At 40.4% G+C, this 19,782-nt stretch overlaps 1 protein-coding gene across 1 annotated transcript in view; it reads right to left on the bottom strand.

Annotated features, from left to right (window-relative positions):
• The window catches only part of MPP2 (MAGUK p55 scaffold protein 2), a 34,865-nt gene extending 15,944 nt beyond the window's left edge, over positions 1–18,921 (bottom strand). The window contains exons 1-2 of the mRNA XM_063459276.1: positions 18,838–18,921; positions 6,737–6,873 (exon numbers count right to left, since the gene is read on the bottom strand). Of these exons, the coding sequence (XP_063315346.1) occupies positions 6,737–6,773 (37 nt within the window). The 5' untranslated portion in view covers positions 6,774–6,873; positions 18,838–18,921. The remainder of the gene's footprint in view (positions 1–6,736; positions 6,874–18,837) is intronic.
• Positions 18,922–19,782: the final 861 nt, after the last annotated feature.

Here is a 19,782-nt window from a genome sequence, read left to right as displayed (position 1 = left end):
CCTTTTCTGTGCATAATTTACAGGTTAACTGGGGCATGTTTATTAATACATGCCTGGATGGTGAGCCCCCTCCTCAGGCTCACTGGGGTCCTGTCACATAGAAGTCACTGCACATTGTGACAAGAGCACGGAGGGTGCAGACAGAGAGAGCGAGAAGGCATAGGGAAAGGATGACGGGAGGGGGGGGGGGGGAGAATTTACTGGAGAAAAAGAGAGTGTAATGAGAAAGAAGGGGTGAAAGAACTGGTGATAATTAAACTCAAAATAGTGATAAATCTAGTTACTGAACAAGCACAAAGCAGGGGAATAATCAGACGGAGAGAAATAAGAAAAAAATAGAATAAGAGAATAAAGATGGAAGGACTGTGTGGATCATAAAGGAGAGAGGTGGGATTAATTGTATAGAAAATAAGAGGAGTTATAGAGAGAGGTTATATGGAGTAATAGGAGGAGTTATAGGGAGAGGTTATATGGAGTAATAGGAGGAGTTATAGAGAGAGGTTATATGGAGTAATAGGAGGAGTTACAGGGAGAGGTTATATGGAGTAATAGGAGGAGTTATAGAGAGAGGTTATATGGAGTAATAGGAGGGGTTATAGAGAGAGGTTATATGAGTAATAGGAGGAGTTATAGGGAGAGGTTATATGGAGTAATAGGAGGAGTTATAGAGAGAGGTTATATGGAGTAATAGGAGGAGTTATAGAGAGAGGCTATATGGAGTAATAGGAGGAGTTACAGGGAGAGGTTATATGGAGTAATAGGAGGAGTTATAGAGAGAGGTTATATGGAGTAATAGGAGGAGTTATAGGGAGAGGTTATATGGAGTAATAGGAGGAGTTATAGAGAGAGGTTATATGGAGTAATAGGAGGAGTTATAGGGAGAGGTTATATAGAGTAATAGGAGGAGTTATAGAGAGAGGTTATATGGAGTAATAGGAGGAATTATAGAGAGAGGTTATATAGAGTAATAGGATGAGTTATAGGGAGAGGTTATATGGAGTAATAGGAGGAGTTATAGAGAGAGGTTATATGGAGTAATAGGAGGAGTTATAGGGAGAGGTTATATGGAGTAATAGGAGGAGTTATAGAGAGAGGTTATATGGAGTAATAGGAGGAGTTATAGGGAGAGGTTATATAGAGTAATAGGAGGAGTTATAGAGAGAGGTTATATGGAGTAATAGGAGGAATTATAGAGAGAGGTTATATGGAGTAATAGGAGGAGTTATAGAGAGAGGTTATATGGAGTAATAGGAGGAGTGATAGAGAGAGGTTATATGGAATAATAGGAGGAGTTATAGGGAGAGGTTATATGGAGTAATAGGAGGAGTTATAGAGAGAGGTTATATGGAGTAATAGGATAAGTTATAGGGAGAGGTTATATGGAGTAATAGGAGGAGTTATAGAGAGAGGTTATATGGAGTAATAGGAGGAGTTATAGGGAGAGGTTATATAGAGTAATAGGAGGAGTTATAGAGAGAGGTTATATGGAGTAATAGGAGGAATTATAGAGAGAGGTTATATGGAGTAATAGGAGGAGTTATAGAGAGAGGTTATATGGAGTAATAGGAGGAGTGATAGAGAGAGGTTATATGGAATAATAGGAGGAGTTATAGGGAGAGGTTATATGGAGTAATAGGAGGAGTTATAGGGAGAAGTTATATGGAGTAATAGGAGGAGTTATAGAGAGAGGTTATATTGTGTATTAGGAGACGTTATATGGAGAGGTTATATGGAGTAATAGTAGGAGTTATAGGGAGAGGTTATATGGAGTAATAGGAGGAGTTATAGAGAGAGGTTATATGGAGTAATAGGAGGAGTTATAGGGAGAGGTTATATAGAGTAATAGGAGGAGTTATAGAGAGAGGTTATATGGAGTAATAGGAGGAATTATAGAGAGAGGTTATATGGAGTAATAGGAGGAGTTATAGAGAGAGGTTATATGGAGTAATAGGAGGAGTGATAGAGAGAGGTTATATGGAATAATAGGAGGAGTTATAGGGAGAGGTTATATGGAGTAATAGGAGGAGTTATAGGGAGAAGTTATATGGAGTAATAGGAGGAGTTATAGAGAGAGGTTATATTGTGTATTAGGAGACGTTATATGGAGAGGTTATATGGAGTAATAGTAGGAGTTATAGGGAGAGGTTATATGGAGTAATAGGAGGAGTTATAGGGAGAGGTTATATGGAGTAATAGGAGGAGTTATAGAGGGAGGTTATATGGAGTAATAGGAGGAGTTATAGAGAGAGGTTATATGGAGTAATAGGAGGAGTTATAGGGAGAGGTTATATAGAGTAATAGGAGGAGTTATAGAGAGAGGTTATATGGAGTAATAGGAGGAATTATAGAGAGAGGTTATATGGAGTAATAGGAGGAGTTATAGAGAGAGGTTATATGGAGTAATAGGAGGAGTGATAGAGAGAGGTTATATGGAATAATAGGAGGAGTTATAGGGAGAGGTTATATGGAGTAATAGGAGGAGTTATAGGGAGAAGTTATATGGAGTAATAGGAGGAGTTATAGAGAGAGGTTATATTGTGTATTAGGAGACGTTATATGGAGAGGTTATATGGAGTAATAGTAGGAGTTATAGGGAGAGGTTATATGGAGTAATAGGAGGAGTTATAGAGAGAGGTTATATGGAGTAATAGGAGGAGTTATAGGGAGAGGTTATATAGAGTAATAGGAGGAGTTATAGAGAGAGGTTATATGGAGTAATAGGAGGAATTATAGAGAGAGGTTATATGGAGTAATAGGAGGAGTTATAGAGAGAGGTTATATGGAGTAATAGGAGGAGTGATAGAGAGAGGTTATATGGAATAATAGGAGGAGTTATAGGGAGAGGTTATATGGAGTAATAGGAGGAGTTATAGGGAGAAGTTATATGGAGTAATAGGAGGAGTTATAGAGAGAGGTTATATTGTGTATTAGGAGACGTTATATGGAGAGGTTATATGGAGTAATAGTAGGAGTTATAGGGAGAGGTTATATGGAGTAATAGGAGGAGTTATAGAGAGAGGTTATATGGAGTAATAGGAGGAGTTATAGAGAGAGGTTATATGGAGTAATAGGGGGAGTTATAGAGAGGTTATATGGAGTAATAGGGGGAGTTATAAAGAGAGGTTATATGGAGTAATAGGAGGAGTTATAGGGAGAGGTTATATGGAGTAAAAGGAGGAGTTATAGAGAGAGGTTATATGGAGTAATAGGAAGAGTTATAGAGAGGTTATATGGAGTAATAGGGGGAGTTATAGAGAGAGGTTATATGGAGTAATAGGGGGAGTTATAGAGAGGTTATATGGAGTAATAGGGGGAGTTATAGAGAGAGGTTATATGGAGTAATAGGAGGAGTTATACAGAGAGGTTATATGGAGTAATAGGAGGAGTTATAGGGAGAGGTTATATGGAGTAATAGGAGGAGTTATACAGAGAGGTTATATGGAGTAATAGGGGGAGTTATAGAGAGGTTATATGGAGTAATAGGAGGAGTTATAGAGAGAGGTTATATGGAGTAATAGGAGGAGTTATAGGGAGAGGTTATATGGAGTAATAGGAGGAGTTATAGAGAGAGGTTATATAGAGTAATAGGGGGAGTTATAGAGAGGTTATATGGAGTAATAGGGGGAGTTATAGAGAGAGGTTATATGGAGTAATAGGAGGAGTTATACAGAGAGGTTATATGGAGTAATAGGAGGAGTTATAGAGAGGTTATATGGAGTAATAGGAGGAGTGATAGAGAGAGGTTATATGGAATAATAGGAGGAGTTATAGGGAGAGGTTATATGGGGTAATAGGAGTTATAGAGAGAGGTTATATGGAGGAGGAGTTATGGTGAGAGGTTATATGGAGTAAGAGGAGGAGTTATAGGGATAGGTTATGTGGATTAATAGGAGGAGTTATAGGGAGAGGTTATATGGAATAATAGGGGGAGTTATAGAGAAAGGTTATATGGAATAATAGGAGGAGTTACACAGAGAGAGGTTATATGGAGTAGTAGGAGGAGTTATAGAGAGAGGTTATATGGAATAATAGGAGGAGTTATAGGGAAAGGTTATATGGAATAATAGGAGGAGTTATAGGGAGAGGTTATATGGAGTAATAGGAGGAGTTATAGAGAGAGGTTATATGGAGTAATAGGAGGAGTTATAGAGAGGTTATATGGAGTAATAGGAGGAGTTATGGAGAGAGGTTATATGGAGTAATAGGAGGAGTTAGAGAGAGAGGTTATATGGAGTAATAGGAGGAGTTATAGAGAGAGGTTATATGGAGTAATAGGAGGAGTTATAGGGAGGGGTTATATGGAGTAATAGGAGGAGTTATAGGGAGAGGTTATATGGAGTAATAGGAGGAGTTATAGGGAGATGTTATATGGAGTAATAGGAGGAGTTATAGGGAGAGGTTATATGGAATAATAGGAGTTATAGGGAGAGGTTATATGGAGTAATAAGAGGAGTTAAAGAGAGGTTATATGGAGTGACAGGAGGAGTTAAAGAGAGAGGTTATATGGAATGATAGGAGGAGTTATAGAGAGAGGTTATATGGAGTAATAGGAGGAGTTATAAAGAGAGGTTATATGGAGTAATAGGAGGAGGTATTGAGAGAGGTTATATGGAGTAATAGGAGGAGTTATAGAGAGAGGTTATATTGAGTAATAGGAGGAGTTACACAGAGAGAGGTTATATGGAGTAGTAGGAGGAGTTATAGAGAGAGGTTATATGGAATAATAGGAGGAGTTATAGGGAAAGGTTATATGGAATAATAGGAGGAGTTATAGGGAGAGGTTATATGGAGTAATAGGAGGAGTTATAGAGAGAGGTTATATGGAGTAATAGGAGGAGTTATAGAGAGGTTATATGGAGTAATAGGAGGAGTTATGGAGAGAGGTTATATGGAGTAATAGGAGGAGTTAGAGAGAGAGGTTATATGGAGTAATAGGAGGAGTTATAGAGAGAGGTTATATGGAGTAATAGGAGGAGTTATAGGGAGGGGTTATATGGAGTAATAGGAGGAGTTATAGGGAGAGGTTATATGGAGTAATAGGAGGAGTTATAGGGAGATGTTATATGGAGTAATAGGAGGAGTTATAGGGAGAGGTTATATGGAATAATAGGAGTTATAGGGAGAGGTTATATGGAGTAATAAGAGGAGTTAAAGAGAGGTTATATGGAGTGACAGGAGGAGTTAAAGAGAGAGGTTATATGGAATGATAGGAGGAGTTATAGAGAGAGGTTATATGGAGTAATAGGAGGAGTTATAGGAAGAGGTTATATGGAGTAATAGGAGGAGATATAGGGAGAGGTTATATGGAGTAATAGGAGGAGTTAAAGAGAGGTTATATGGAGTAATAGGAAGAGTTATAGAGAGAGGTTATATGGAGTAATAGGGGGAGTTATATTGAGTAATAGAAGAAGTTATAGGGAGAGGTTATATGGAGTAATAGGAGGAGTTATAGAGAGGGGTTATATGGAGTAATAGGAGGAGATATAGGGAGAGGTTATATGGAGTAATAGGAGGAGTTAAAGAGAGGTTATATGGAGTAATAGGAGGAGATATAGGGAGAGGTTATATGGAGTAATAGGAGGAGTTATAGAGAGGGGTTATATGGAGTAATATGAGGAGTTATAGAGAGAGGTTATATGGCGTAATAGGAGGTGTTCTAGAGAGAGGCTATATAAAGTAATAGGAGGAGTTATAGAGAGGTTTTATGGAGTAATAGGAGGAGATATAGGGAGAGGTTATATGGAGTAATAGGAGGAGTTAAAGAGAGGTTATATGGAGTAATAGGAGGAGTTATAGAGAGAGGTTATATGGAGTAATAGGGGGAGTTATAGGGAGAGGTTATATGGAGTAATAGAAGAAGTTATAGGGAGAGGTTATATGGAGTAATAGGAGGAGTTATAGAGAGGGGTTATATGGAGTAATAGGGGGAGTTATAGGGAGAGGTTATGTGGAGTAATATGAAGAGTTATAGGGAGAGGTTATATGGAGTAATAGGAGGAGTTATAGGGAGAGGTTATATGGAGTAATAGGAGGAGTTATAGGGAGAGGTTATGTGGAGTAATATGAAGAGTTATAGGGAGAGGTTATATGGAGTAATAGGAGGAGTTAGAGAAAGAGGTTATATGGAGTAAATGGGGGAAGTTTAGGGAGAGATTATATGCAGTAATAGGAGGAGTTGTAGGGAGAGTTTATAAGGCGTAATAGGAGGAGTTATAGGGAGAGGTTATATGGGGTAATAGGAGTTATAGAGAGAGGTTATATGGAGGAGGAGTTATGGTGAGAGGTTATATGGAGTAAGAGGAGGAGTTATAGGGATAGGTTATGTGGATTAATAGGAGGAGTTATAGGGAGAGGTTATATGGAATAATAGGAGGAGATATAGGGAGAGGTTATGTGGAGTAATAGGAGGAGTTATAGGGAGATGTTATATGGAGTAATAGGAGGAGTTATAGGGAGAGGTAATATGGAGTAATAGGAGGAGTTATAGGGAGAGGTTATATGGAATAATAGGAGGAGATATAGGGAGAGGTTATATGGAGTAATAGGAGGAGTTATAGGGAGAGGTTATATGGAATAATAGGAGGAGTTATAGGGAGAGGTTATATAGAGTAATAGGAGGAGTTATAGGGAGAGGTTATATGGAATAATAGGAGGAGATATAGGGAGAGGTTATATGGAGTAATAGGAGGAGTTATAGGGAGAGGTTACTTCTTTTCTATGAATTCTTCATACTCACCGGCGTCAGAGTTTAAGGATGGCACAGCGACAGGCATTGAGATTAGTCAATATATTCGTACTGCGAATGTAAGATGTGTGGTGGTTGCAGGTTACTAAAAGTAACCTTTTTAGAATGAGTTATGCTGCTTCTGGGTCCTGGAAATAGAACAAAAAATGTAATGTTAATATTGATATGATAGAACATCTTTACTTCTGGTTAATGTAACCTATGTCCTATGAAATATAGAAACAGAATATGACGCAGATAAGAACCATTCGGCCCATCTCGTCTGCCTAAATTTCTAGATACTTTCATTAGTCCGTGGCCTTATCTTATAGTTAGGACAGTCTTATGCCTATCCCACACATGCTTAAACTCCCTCACTGTGTTAACCTCTACCACTTTAGCTGGAAGACTATTCCATGCGTCCACTACCCTCTCAGTAAAGTAATACTTCCTGAAATTTTTTTTAAAACCTTTGCCTCTCTAATTTAATACAATGTCCTCTTGTTGTGTTTTTTTTCTTCTTTTAAATATAGTCTCCTCCTTTACTGTGTTGATTCCCTTCATGTATTTAAATGTTTTTATCATATCCCCCCGTCTCGTCTTTCCTCCAAGCTGTACATGTTAAGTTTCTTCAACCTTTCCTGGTAATTTTTATCCTGCAATCCATGAACAAATATATTCGGGGCCAATACAAACCATTGTGTGGAAATCTATTCACAAACCGGACTTTACATAGGACACGAGGTCATGCCTTTAGACTGGAAGAAAGAAGATTTTTTCTAAGGCAAAGAAAAGTTTTTTTTACTGTAAGAACAATCAGGATGTGGAATTCTCTGCCAGAAGAAGTGGTTTTATCAGAGTCCATACAGATGTTCAAACAGCTACTAGATGCATACTTGCAAAAACAGAATAAACCAAGGATATAATTTTTCAATGTAGGGTAATAGCTTCTTGATCAAAAAGGATTTCTTTTCCTCTCCCTATACAACCAAGCATTCTGCTAGCATTTCCTGCTGCTCTATTACATTGTCTGCCTACCTTTAAGTCCTCAGAAATAATCACCCCTAAATCCCTTTCCTCAGATGTTGAGGTTAGGACTCTATCAAATATTCTGTACTCTGCCCTTGGGTTTTTACGTCCAAGATGCATTATCTTGCACTTATCCACATTAAATGTCAGTTGCCACAACTCTGACCATTTTTCTAGTTTACCTAAATCATTAGCCATTTGGCTTATCCCTCCTGGAACATCAACCCTGTTACATATCTTAGTATCATCCGCAAAAAGACACACCTTACCATCAAGACCTTCTGCAATATCACTAATAAAAATATTAAAGAGAATGGGTCCAAGTACAGATCCCTGAGGTACCCCACTGGTGACAAGCCCAAGCTTCGAATATACTCCATTGACTACAACCCTCTGTTGCCTGTCACTCAGCCACTGCTTTACCCATTCAACAATATTGGAATCCAAACTTAAAGATTGCAGTTTATTGATGAGCTTTCTATGTTCAACAGTGTCAAAAGCCTTCCTGAAATCTAGGTAAGCAATGTCTACTGCACCACCCTATTATTTTAGTTACCCAATTATTATTTTAGTCTCCCTGAAGTAAACCCATGTTGTCTCTGATCTTGAAATCCAAGTGATTTTAGATGTTTAACAATCCTATTCTTTAACATGGTTTCCATTACTTTGCCCACTACTGAATGAGTCCTATGAGTGGGGCCATTAAATTACAGTTCCTTCTACTGAGTAACACAGCCTTACAGACCATATTATCCCAGTTTTGACTAGGCAGTTTCAATTATGCTGTCCCAACTTTGTTCCCGGGTGAGTCTCCTGAGCAGGGATTTAACAAAGGGCAAGCAATTGAATTTATCTAAGCCAGGGTTTTCCAAAGTGTGGGTCACAAAACACTGGTGGGTCGCCGGGTGATTCCCAGTGGGTCGTGCTGACCCACGATTCCAGGGCCCCTGGCAACCTAAGAGACTGTCAATCAGACTGACTAGTCGTGGCCTCGGTCCGTGACTGGGGGGCCGACGCCAGGAAGGGGCCCGGCGGCTTGCCCTGTATGCCGCTGGGCTCCCTCTAATCAGTCTGCCTGGTGGTCCAGTGTCTCACCGGTGGTCTGGTGGGTTAAGGCTCCGGTCTGCAGCTCCACTGGGTGCAGAGCTGCAGACTGTGTGATAGAAGTCTCACAAGCACCCAGAGCGTTACCAAGGCAACACTCTGGGTGCTCGCAAGACTTCTATCACATGGTCTGTAGCTCTGCACCTGGCGGAGCTGCAGACCGGAGCCTTAACCCACCAGACCACCGGTGAGACACTGGACCACCAGGCAATTTAATAAAGGTAGGACACAGACCCCACTTTTTCACCCTGCCCCCACACTGCCCCAGTACGCTGTCATCAGCACACGCACAATCCATCCCACACTGTAACCCCTTCTCTCCCTGCCCCCCCACACTGTAACCCTTCTCTCCCTCCCTCCCCACACTGTAATCCTTCTGCACACAAATGCACACCAGCATTCCAACACCAACATCCACACACATACTCCATACAAAAACATACTTACATTCAAACACACATACATAAGTTGTATGCCTCTAAAACAAATTACTATGATGTGACAAGTTTCTGCCTCTAAAACTGCCATGATATGCCAATTTTATGCATCTAAAACTGATTGCCATGGTATTCCAATCGTATGGATCTAAAGACAATTGCCCTGGTGTTGCAATTGTATGCCTATAAACCTGAGTGCCATCATATGCCAATTGTATGCCTATAAACCTGAGTGCCATCATATGCCAATTGTATGCCTATAAACCTGAGTGCCATCATATGCCAATTGTATGCCTCTAAAGCTGATTGCCATGATGTGCCAAGTGTATGTATCTAAAGCTGACTGCCATGATGTGCCAAGTTTATGTATCTAAAGCTGATTGCCATGATGTGCCAAGCTTATGCATCTAAAAGTGATTGCCATGATGTGCCAAGTGTATGTATCTAAAGCTGACTGCCATGATGTGCCAAGTTTATGCATTTAAAGCTTATTCCCCTGATGTGCCAATTGAATGCATCTAAAGTTGGTTGCCATGGTGTGCCAATTTTTTACACCTAAAATTGCCATGATGTGCCAATTTTATGCCTCTAAAACTGATTGCCATGGTGTGCCAATTGTATGCCTCTAAAGCAGATTGCCATGGTGGTCATTTTTAAAATATGCATTAAAAGCAAGCGGGTCTCGAAAAATTACAGTTTTCAAAAGTGGGTCTCGGCCCATAAAAGTTTGGGAAGCCCTGATCTAAGCTACTGTCCGTTCTCAGAGTTCCCATATTCTCTGTTTTTGATTCAATGCATTGAATTGGGCTCTCCCTAAGTTAAAAAAGGGTTATCCAGACTTAGATCCCGTGCTCTCTGTGCCTAGAGAGGTATCAACTGCACCTCGCTGACAAGGACCAACAAAGGCCGAGACGATCATTTGAGGTAGCTGTATCTGTAATGTAGGGAGAACTTGCCAGCATTACGAATCTGGACTGCCTTTACCGGTGGGATAAGTCTGATATACAAATGGTATAGGCTCACTCTGTAATGGCACAAGTGAGCAAAAGCTACCTTGAGACCTGAGCGGTGAATAAAGAAAGGGCAAGTTATTGAGTTTCTCATTTTCGCTCTTTGTTCCTTGATGTCCTGTTTTGGGGAACATTATGGAACTGACCATTGCAAAAATGCCTCATTAGAAATGCTTGCGTTATGCTGAGGGCACTAGTGGGCCCTCCCTTAGTTGGCTGGCCTGCTTGATTGACAGTCACATACCTCCCAACTTCAGTGTCAAAGGGGGTGGACTCATCCAGAAAGGGGATTGTCAGGTAAGCCTGGCGTGAATGCATACCTGGCTCTCTGTCCATCATCCCATCGCACTGAGGGCAGACCCTGCAGAAAGCGCTGTTTCTGTGCTCTCTGCATAGTCCGTATACCCTAAGCATATTGCAAGCATGTCTGATGATGGCCTCACACTACGCTTGTTGAGCACAGTTCCCAGGGCCGTTGCAAGGATATTTGGCTACGGAGAAGATGCATTTTGCCACTCCTCTCCCCAAATGCTTGTTCACATGGGTGTTGTTTAACCCCCTTTTTGAATTCCTTACACCATTTTGTGGTTCTTATTCCCATTTTTGAATGTCTTACAGCCCCCTTTAGTGTATCTTATTCCCCATGTATCCTCTTTGTGTGTCTCTTACTATCCCCAAGCCTCACTGTGTGTCTCTAACTTCTCCCAGCCCCTTTGTGTGTCTCTTACTTACCACCAGCCATTTTGTGTGTCTCTATTCCCCTTCTCCAGCAGATCTGTGTCTCTCTTTCTCCCTTTCCCAAGCACCTTTTGCGTGTCTCTTTCTTCCCTTCCCCAGCCCCTCTGTTTGTATCTTTCACCCTACTCCCACCTGTGCAATAATCATGCTGTCTAATCAGCATCTTGATATGCCACACCTGTGAGGTGGATGGATTATCTCGGCAAAGGAGAAGTGCTCACTAACACAGATTTAGACAGATTTGTGAACAATATTTGAGAGAAATAGACTTTTGAGTTCAGCTCATGAGAAATGGAGGCAAAAACAAAAGTGTTGGGTTTATAATTTTGTTCAGTGTATATGATAATGGTGGAATAATGGTATATACAATGAATGATCTGACTTATTGAACATTTCTGGGTTCCATCCCATCTTAATAGCACTGTTAAATTGCTAAAGATGGCTTTCCTTGTAACCTTTGGTTTCCAGAGGCCTTGTTTGGCCCTAACATTAGTAGCCTCTGTGTTTAACCAAATCTCTGTTGGGAGATAGAAACATAGAAACATAGAGACATAGAATGTGACGGCAGATAAGAACCATTCGGCCCATCTAGTCTGCCCAGTTTTCTAAATACTTTCATTAGTCTCTGGCCTTATCTTATAGTTCGGATAGCCTTATGCCTATCCCACGCATGCTTAAACTCCTTCACTGTGTTAAGCTCTACCACTTCAGCTTGAAGGCTATTCCATGCATCCACTACCCTCTCAGTAAAGTAATACTTCCTGATATTATTTTTAAACCTTTGCCCCTCTAATTTAAGACTATGTCCTCTTGTTGTGGTAGTTTTTCTTCTTTTACATATAACCAATTCACATCTATCTGTTGTAGTTATGGTTAAAAGAGTTCCCTGGGGCCTGCTGGAATCTGGTCACCTCCTCTATGAGAACCAGAAGCACTATGCATTGAACTAAACATGGCAGTTCAGGGCTTAGCTCATTGGCGGAGAGTTATCTCAGCCAATGAGCTGGCACTGCACTGCAGAACGTAGCTCACTAGAGGGGCTTTCTGCCCTCAACGGAGGAAGTCACCAGTGCCTGGCTAACACAAGGCAAAGTTGTCAAATTGTTAGCAAACAGATTACTGGGGGCTACTTGTGGGCTACCAGGGCGACCTTAGCTGAAGTGGTCCTGGTGCTTGGAGTGTTCCTTCAAGTGTTTAGGGAATAAACTAATTTCTGCGGCAAATTAATTCCTACATTTACTCATATATCTCCCTTCCTCCAACTTCAAGTGATATCCTCTGATTTTAGCTTTCCTCTATGTACTTTAAGTCCCTAGAGAAATTTGGAAGTTTCCATCACGTCACCCATATCCCTTCTCTGCTTTCTACTATATACTGTATATTGAGGGATTTTGAGGCCTCCTTATTTCTTATTTAGACATGTATTTGTGTGGTTTCCTTTCATTGAATGTTCTGTAGCGTATTAATGCTTTTTGGAAGAACAGGTCTCCATGGAATCCATGGTAGTTATCTGTGCAATGAACTCTGGTGCAAAGTTCTAAATCGCAGTTGCCATAGAAACCAACGGAATGTTGATATTTATTGCTCCTATTTTCGAATTTTGACCCAGAGCAACTTTTATATATATCACCATTATTCTAGGAAAGATATTGCAAATGGCAGTAGCTACATTGATATTAAAGGGACACTATAGTCACCTGAACAACTCTAGCTTAATGAAGCAGTTTTGGTGTATAGAACATGCCCCTGCAGCCTCACTGCTCAAGCCTCTGCCATTTAGGAGTTAAATCCCTTTGTTTATGAACCCTAGTCACACCTCCCTGCATGTGACTTGCACAGCCTTCCATAAACACTTCCTGTAAAGAGAGCCCTATTTAGGCTTTCTTTATTGCAAGTTCTGTTTAATTAAGATTTTCTTATCCCCTGCTATGTTAATAGCTTGCTAGACCCTGCAAGAGCCTCCTGTGTGTGATTAAAGTTCAATTTAGAGATCGAGATACAATTATTTAAGGTAAATTACATCTGTTTGAAAGTGAAACCAGTTTTTTTTTTTCATGCAGGCTCTGTCAATCATAGCCAGGGGAGGTGTGGCTAGGGCTGCATAAACAGAAACAAAGTGATTTAACTCCTAAATGACAGTGAATTGAGCAGTGAAATTGCAGGGGAATGATCTATACACTAAAACTGCTTTATTTAGCTAAAGTAATTTAGGTGACTATAGTGCTCCTTTAATTCAGTTTCCTATGCACCATTCACCTGCCTATTAACATTGGCCTTGATTCTGTTTTCAATATTTCTGGATAAGCTTTTCAAATGATCAAAATTTGCAAAACTTTAACGTCTATGGAGAGCATTTCCAAAAATATAAAATTTAGACCACTGTTCGATTACATTATAGTGATCTGATATAGTAATAATGGGAACACATATATTAATAATAAAACTATTTGTAAGTATAATCTTAAAGTGAAACATTCACTACTTGGATTTATTCAACCCCTATATGGTTTGTGCTTTTACTTTATCACAATTCTCAGTAGTTTTTATTTTTCACTTTTTTTTTATTTACCTTAAATGCCATGCCATATAAATTACTTAGCTATAGCTCCCAAAATTTAAAATGGACATAAGAGCAGTGGTGGGGGTGCTCAGGGGCAGGGCTGTTATGAGAAAATTTAGTTGACTTAAAGTAACACTATAGGGTCAGGAACACAAACATGTATTCCTGACCCTATAGGTAAAAACTCGATCTAGCCCCCTGGCTCCCCTTGCCCCCCCTAAATATAAGAAAATCTAACTTGTTTTCAAGTCTGCTGCTACTGACTCTGGCCCTGATCTGCCTGCTTGGCTGACATCATCAGAAGTGGTGATCTGAACCTATCACAATGCTTTAACATAGGAAAGTATTGGATTGGCTGACCGTGTCAAGGAGGCAGATCAGGGGCAGAGCCAGCACAAGTACAACGCTGCCCTGGCCAATCATTATCTCCTCATAGAGATACATTGAATCAATGCATCTCTATGAGGAAATTTCAGTGTCCCCATGCAGAGGGCAGAGACACTGAATGCCAGTCACACGGCGCAGCACTACCACAGAGAGCACCTTTAGTAGTCAAATGAGGAGTGACCTGTGGATGTATACACTCAGACACATTACTGGGAGTATTATTGCTGCGGAGCTCTGTTATACACTCAGACACATTACTGGGAGTATTATTGCTGTGGAGCTCTGTTATACACTCAAACACATTACTGGGAGTATTATTGCTGTGGGGCTCTGTTATACACCCAGACACATTACTGGGAGTATTATTACTGTGGAGCTCTGTTATACACTCAGACACATTACTGGGAGGATTATTGCTGTGGAGCTCTGTTATACACACAGACACATTACTGAGAGTAGTATTGCTGTGGAGCTCTGTTATACACACAGACACATTACTGGGAGTATTATTGCTGTGGGGCTCTGTTATACACCCAGACACATTACTGGGAGTATTATTACTGTGGAGCTCTGTTATACGCTCAGACACATTACTGGGAGTATTATTACTGTGTAGCTCTGTTATACACTCAGACACATTACTGGGAGTATTATTGCTGTGGAGCTCTGTTATACACTCAGACACATTACTGGGAGTATTATTACTGTGTAGCTCAGCTCTGTTATACACTCAGACACATTACTGGGAGTATTATTGCTGTGGAGCTCTGTTATACGCTCAGACACATTACTGGGAGTATTATTACTGTGTAGCTCTGTTATACACTCAGACACATTACTGGGAGTATTATTGCTGTGGAGCTCTGTTATACGCTCAGACACATTACTGGGAGTATTATTACTGTGTAGCTCTGTTATACACTCAGACACATTACTGGGAGTATTATTGCTGTGGAGCTCTGTTATACGCTCAGACACATTACTGGGAGTATTATTGCTGTGGAGCTCTGTTATACACTCAGACACATTACTGGGAGTATTATTACTGTGGAGCTCTGTTATACGCTCAGACACATTACTGGGAGTATTATTGCTGTGGAGCTCTGTTATTCACACAGACACATTACTGGGAGTATTATTGCTGTGGGGCTCTGTTATACACCCAGACACATTACTGGGAGTATTATTACTGTGGAGCTCTGTTATACGCTCAGACACATTACTGGGAGTATTATTACTGTGTAGCTCTGTTATACACTCAGACACATTACTGGGAGTATTATTGCTGTGGAGCTCTGTTATACACTCAGACACATTACTGGGAGTATTATTACTGTGTAGCTCAGCTCTGTTATACACTCAGACACATTACTGGGAGTATTATTGCTGTGGAGCTCTGTTATACGCTCAGACACATTACTGGGAGTATTATTACTGTGTAGCTCTGTTATACACTCAGACACATTACTGGGAGTATTATTGCTGTGGAGCTCTGTTATACGCTCAGACACATTACTGGGAGTATTATTACTGTGTAGCTCTGTTATACACTCAGACACATTACTGGGAGTATTATTGCTGTGGAGCTCTGTTATACGCTCAGACACATTACTGGGAGTATTATTGCTGTGGAGCTCTGTTATACACTCAGACACATTACTGGGAGTATTATTACTGTGGAGCTCTGTTATACGCTCAGACACATTACTGGGAGTATTATTGCTGTGGAGCTCTGTTATTCACTCAGACACATTCCTGGGAGTATTATTGCTGTGGAGCTCTGTTATACACTCAGACACATTACTGGGAGTATTATTGCTGTGGAGCTCTGTTATACACTCAGACACACCAACAATATAGAGCTCCTATAAAAGAGGCACAGAGGGATTTAAGCCAGAAATAGGCACTGTCCCTCCTAAATAGGGACACTTGGAAGGTATAAGAACCACAGTGCTATTCATGGAAGCAGACGAAAGGCTGTCTCTATTGAAGGATTGCCCAAGTGTTTTCATATGACTTTCCCCGAGAGCCCAGGAGCATTCTTTTATTTGACTGCCAATGTCTTGTTACTGCTTTCTGATTATTCAGATTGTAAATTATGTTAATGTAAATTGAAAGACACATTACGCATGGAGTGGGCCAGACTCCATACTTCTTGGAATAGCCCACCAGCATCAATGGATGCCAAACACAGTTAAATACACTGGACACAATTATAAATGCGACACTTTTGTTTTTTCCCTCATTTTTCATGAGCTGAACTCAAAGATCTAAGACTTTTACAAAAATGCCTATTTCTATCAAATATTGTTCACAAATCTGTCTAAATCTGTGTTAGTGAGCACGTCTCCTTTGCTGAGATAATCCATCCACCTCACAGGTGTGGCATATCAAGATGCCGATTAGACAGCATGATTATTGCACAGGTGTGCCTTAGGCTGGCCACAATAAAAGGCCACTCTAAAATGTGCAGTTTTACTGTATTGGATGGGTGCAGGGGGTCCAAAAACCAGTCAGTATCTGGTGTGCCCACAATTTGCCTCACGCAGTGTATCACATCTCCTTCGTATAGAGTTTATCAGATTGTTGATTGTGGCCTGTGGAATGTTGGTCCACTCCTCTTCAATGACTGTGTGAAGTTGCTGAATATTGGAAGGACCTGGAACACGCTGTCGTATAAGCCAATCCAGAACATCCCAAACATGCTCAACGGGTGACATGTCCGGTGAGTATGCTGTCAAAGCAAGAACTGGGATGTTTTCAGCTTCCAGGAATTGTGTGCAGATCCTTGAAACATGGGGCCATGCATTATCATTCTGCAACATGAGGGTATGGTCGTGGATGAATGGCACAACAATGGGCCTCAGGATCTCATCACGGTATCTCTGTGCATTAAAAATGCCATCAATAAAATGCACCTGTGTTCGTTGTCCATAACATATGCCTGCCCATAACCCCACCGCCACCATGGGCCAATCGATCCACAATGTTAACATCAGCAAACTACTCACCCACACAATGCCATACACGCTGTCTGCCATCTTCCCTGTCCAGTGAAAACCGGGATTCATCCGTGAAGAGAACACTTCTCCAAAGTGCCAGACGCCATCGAATGTGTGCATTTGCCCACTCAAGTTGGTTACGATGATGAACTGCAGTCAGGTAGAGACCCCGATGAGGACGATGGGCATGCAGATGAGCTTCCCTAAGATGGTTTCTGACAATTTGTGCAGAACTTCTTTGGTTATGCAAACAGATTGTTGCAGCAGCTGTCCGAGTGGCTGGCCCAGACGATCTTGGAGGTGAAGATGCTGGATGTGGAGGTCCTGGGCTGGTGTGGTTACTCGTGGTCTGCGGTTGTGAGGCCAGTTGGATGTACTGCCAAAGTCTCTGAAACGGCTTTGGAAATGGCTTATGGTAGAGAAATGAACATTCAATTCACGGGCAAATGTTCTGGTGAACATTCCTGCAGTCAGCATGCCAATTGCACACTCCCTCAAGATTTGCGACATCTGTGGCATTGTGTTTTGTAATAAAACTCCATGTTTTAGAGTGGCCTTTTATTGTGGCCAGTCTAAGGCACACCTGTGCAATATTCATGCTGTCTAATCAGCATCCTGATATGCCACACCTTTGAGGTGGATGGATTATCTCAGCAAAGGAGAAGTGCTCACTAACACAGATTTAGACTGATTTGTGAACAATATTTGAGAGAAATAGGCCTTTTGTATACATAGAAAAAGTCTTAGATCTTTGAGTTCAGCTCATGAAAAACGGGGGCAAAAACAAAAGTGTTGCGTTTATAATTTTGTTCAGTGTAATTCAAAAATATTTATGATATGGAAAATAGTGTTCTGAAGAACAATTAGCACTCAGGGTTATTCATTATTCTATGATTTTATAACGCAGGATTGAATGGGACCATTTTCATAAAATGAGTATGGCTGATGTCATGCTGACCTCATCAAAAACACGCAATTACTCCACGTTGCACCATTTTCAGGACATACTTGTGAACACAAAAAAAAAAACCTCACTGGGGTTATTTACTAAAACTGGAATTGTGGGCAACAGATGAGAGAATTATAAATGTTAGGTCAAAAAGAGACCCGTATGGAAACATTTGCCAAGTAGTCTATTTTTCCTGCTTGGCTATGTTTGCCTGAAATTCACAGTTCTCTTGTCAACTCCAATTTAGAATTGGTTTAATGAATAAATCACAATGCATTCTCCCTGTTAAATCACTGTATAAACAAAGATATGAATGCAACATAAATAACAAACACTATACACCAGGGGTGGGGAACCTTTGGCCCTCCAGATGTTTTGGACTACATCTCCCATAATTCTCTTACGGCCATAATGATGGCAAAGCATCAAGGGAGATGTAGTCCAAAACATCTGGAGGGCCGAAGGTTCCCCACCCCTGCTATACACATACAAGAAAATACAATGACATAAAACCCAGTACATACATTGACAAACAGACAGACAGACACAAATGTCACTCGTAGAGATGAAGACACATATGCACAAACCCCCATACAGGGATTACATACATAAACACAAAAATCCCCATATACATATATTACGTATGTAATACTTATATAAACACACAGAGACAGATGTGTGGAAAGAGACAGACAGTCTGTCGAACAGTCACATTTCCATGCACAAATAAACGTCACACATTTGTTATAGATAATAAACAGAAAGACACAGACAGAAACACACAGCTACACACAATGTTTGTGTCTCTGAATAAACATCATACAAATATTCATATACAGTGTATGCACCGGCAGCACAGACACGGTGTATATGTATATTTACACCGCACACACCTACCCCTGGTCTGGATGTCAGGATGTAGAGGTTTTTTTTTTGTTATGTCGTGATATATCTCCTATCAGCCAGCTGGGGATAAGCTACGATGCTGCTGGCTTTTTAAAGGGGCAACATCAGAAATAAGACCTTCCATGATAAAGGGGGGATTTAGGGAGTGCAGTGAGAGACAACATGTTAGACTGAATACAGTGGTCGTTAAACCTCCCAGTTATATACTGCGTGCTGAATTGTAAATTTAAATCCAAATTGCAAAATTCAAGCTAAAATACCCAAGCTGTGACTATAGTATATTTGGAGAAATTTTCCAAATAAGCTATTTTTTTTTACTTAATTTACCCATTTAGAGTTAATGTTTTTTAATATGGAGTTTTAGATTACATTTGGAAAGGCTTCCAGTTGTAAAACTTAATTTTTTTCTGTTTGCTTTAAAAATGTCAATATTGGTTCAGCCATTAACTTTCAAGTTTAAGATACTCTTCATATCAAAGTAATTTGATCGTTTGACTACGAAAGACTCAGCTACTTGTTTGCAAAAACTATTCATTTTTCTAATGCCTTGACGGGACTGGTGGATAATATAATGCCTTGTCCATGTTTTGCCAGTCAGATATATGCTTACTGAGGAAGCATTGTGCCTGTGTGAGTTCTCAAGGAGGGAAGGTTGAGATGTGGTTAGGAAGATAGAGTTTGCTGTTTTTTGGTTAGGGATTTTGGTTTAATATTATGAGGTTGGGATTAGAGACCCCAGAGGTTACCTGTATACACTGATCAGCTACCACAATAAAACCGCTGACAGATGCAGCTGAATAACATTAATTATATCGTTACAATGGCACCTGTCAAGGGGTGGGATATATTAGACAGGACGTGTGGAGTCAAGGCTTTGTGGTCCGATCAAACAGAAGAGCTACTGTAGCTTAAATTGCTGAAAAACGTAATGCTGTC

This window comes from Pelobates fuscus, chromosome 6 (genome assembly GCF_036172605.1).
Source record: "Pelobates fuscus isolate aPelFus1 chromosome 6, aPelFus1.pri, whole genome shotgun sequence".
In the NCBI taxonomy this organism is placed as follows: Eukaryota; Metazoa; Chordata; class Amphibia; order Anura; family Pelobatidae; genus Pelobates; species Pelobates fuscus.
This window is presented reverse-complemented; position numbering and strand designations above follow the sequence as displayed.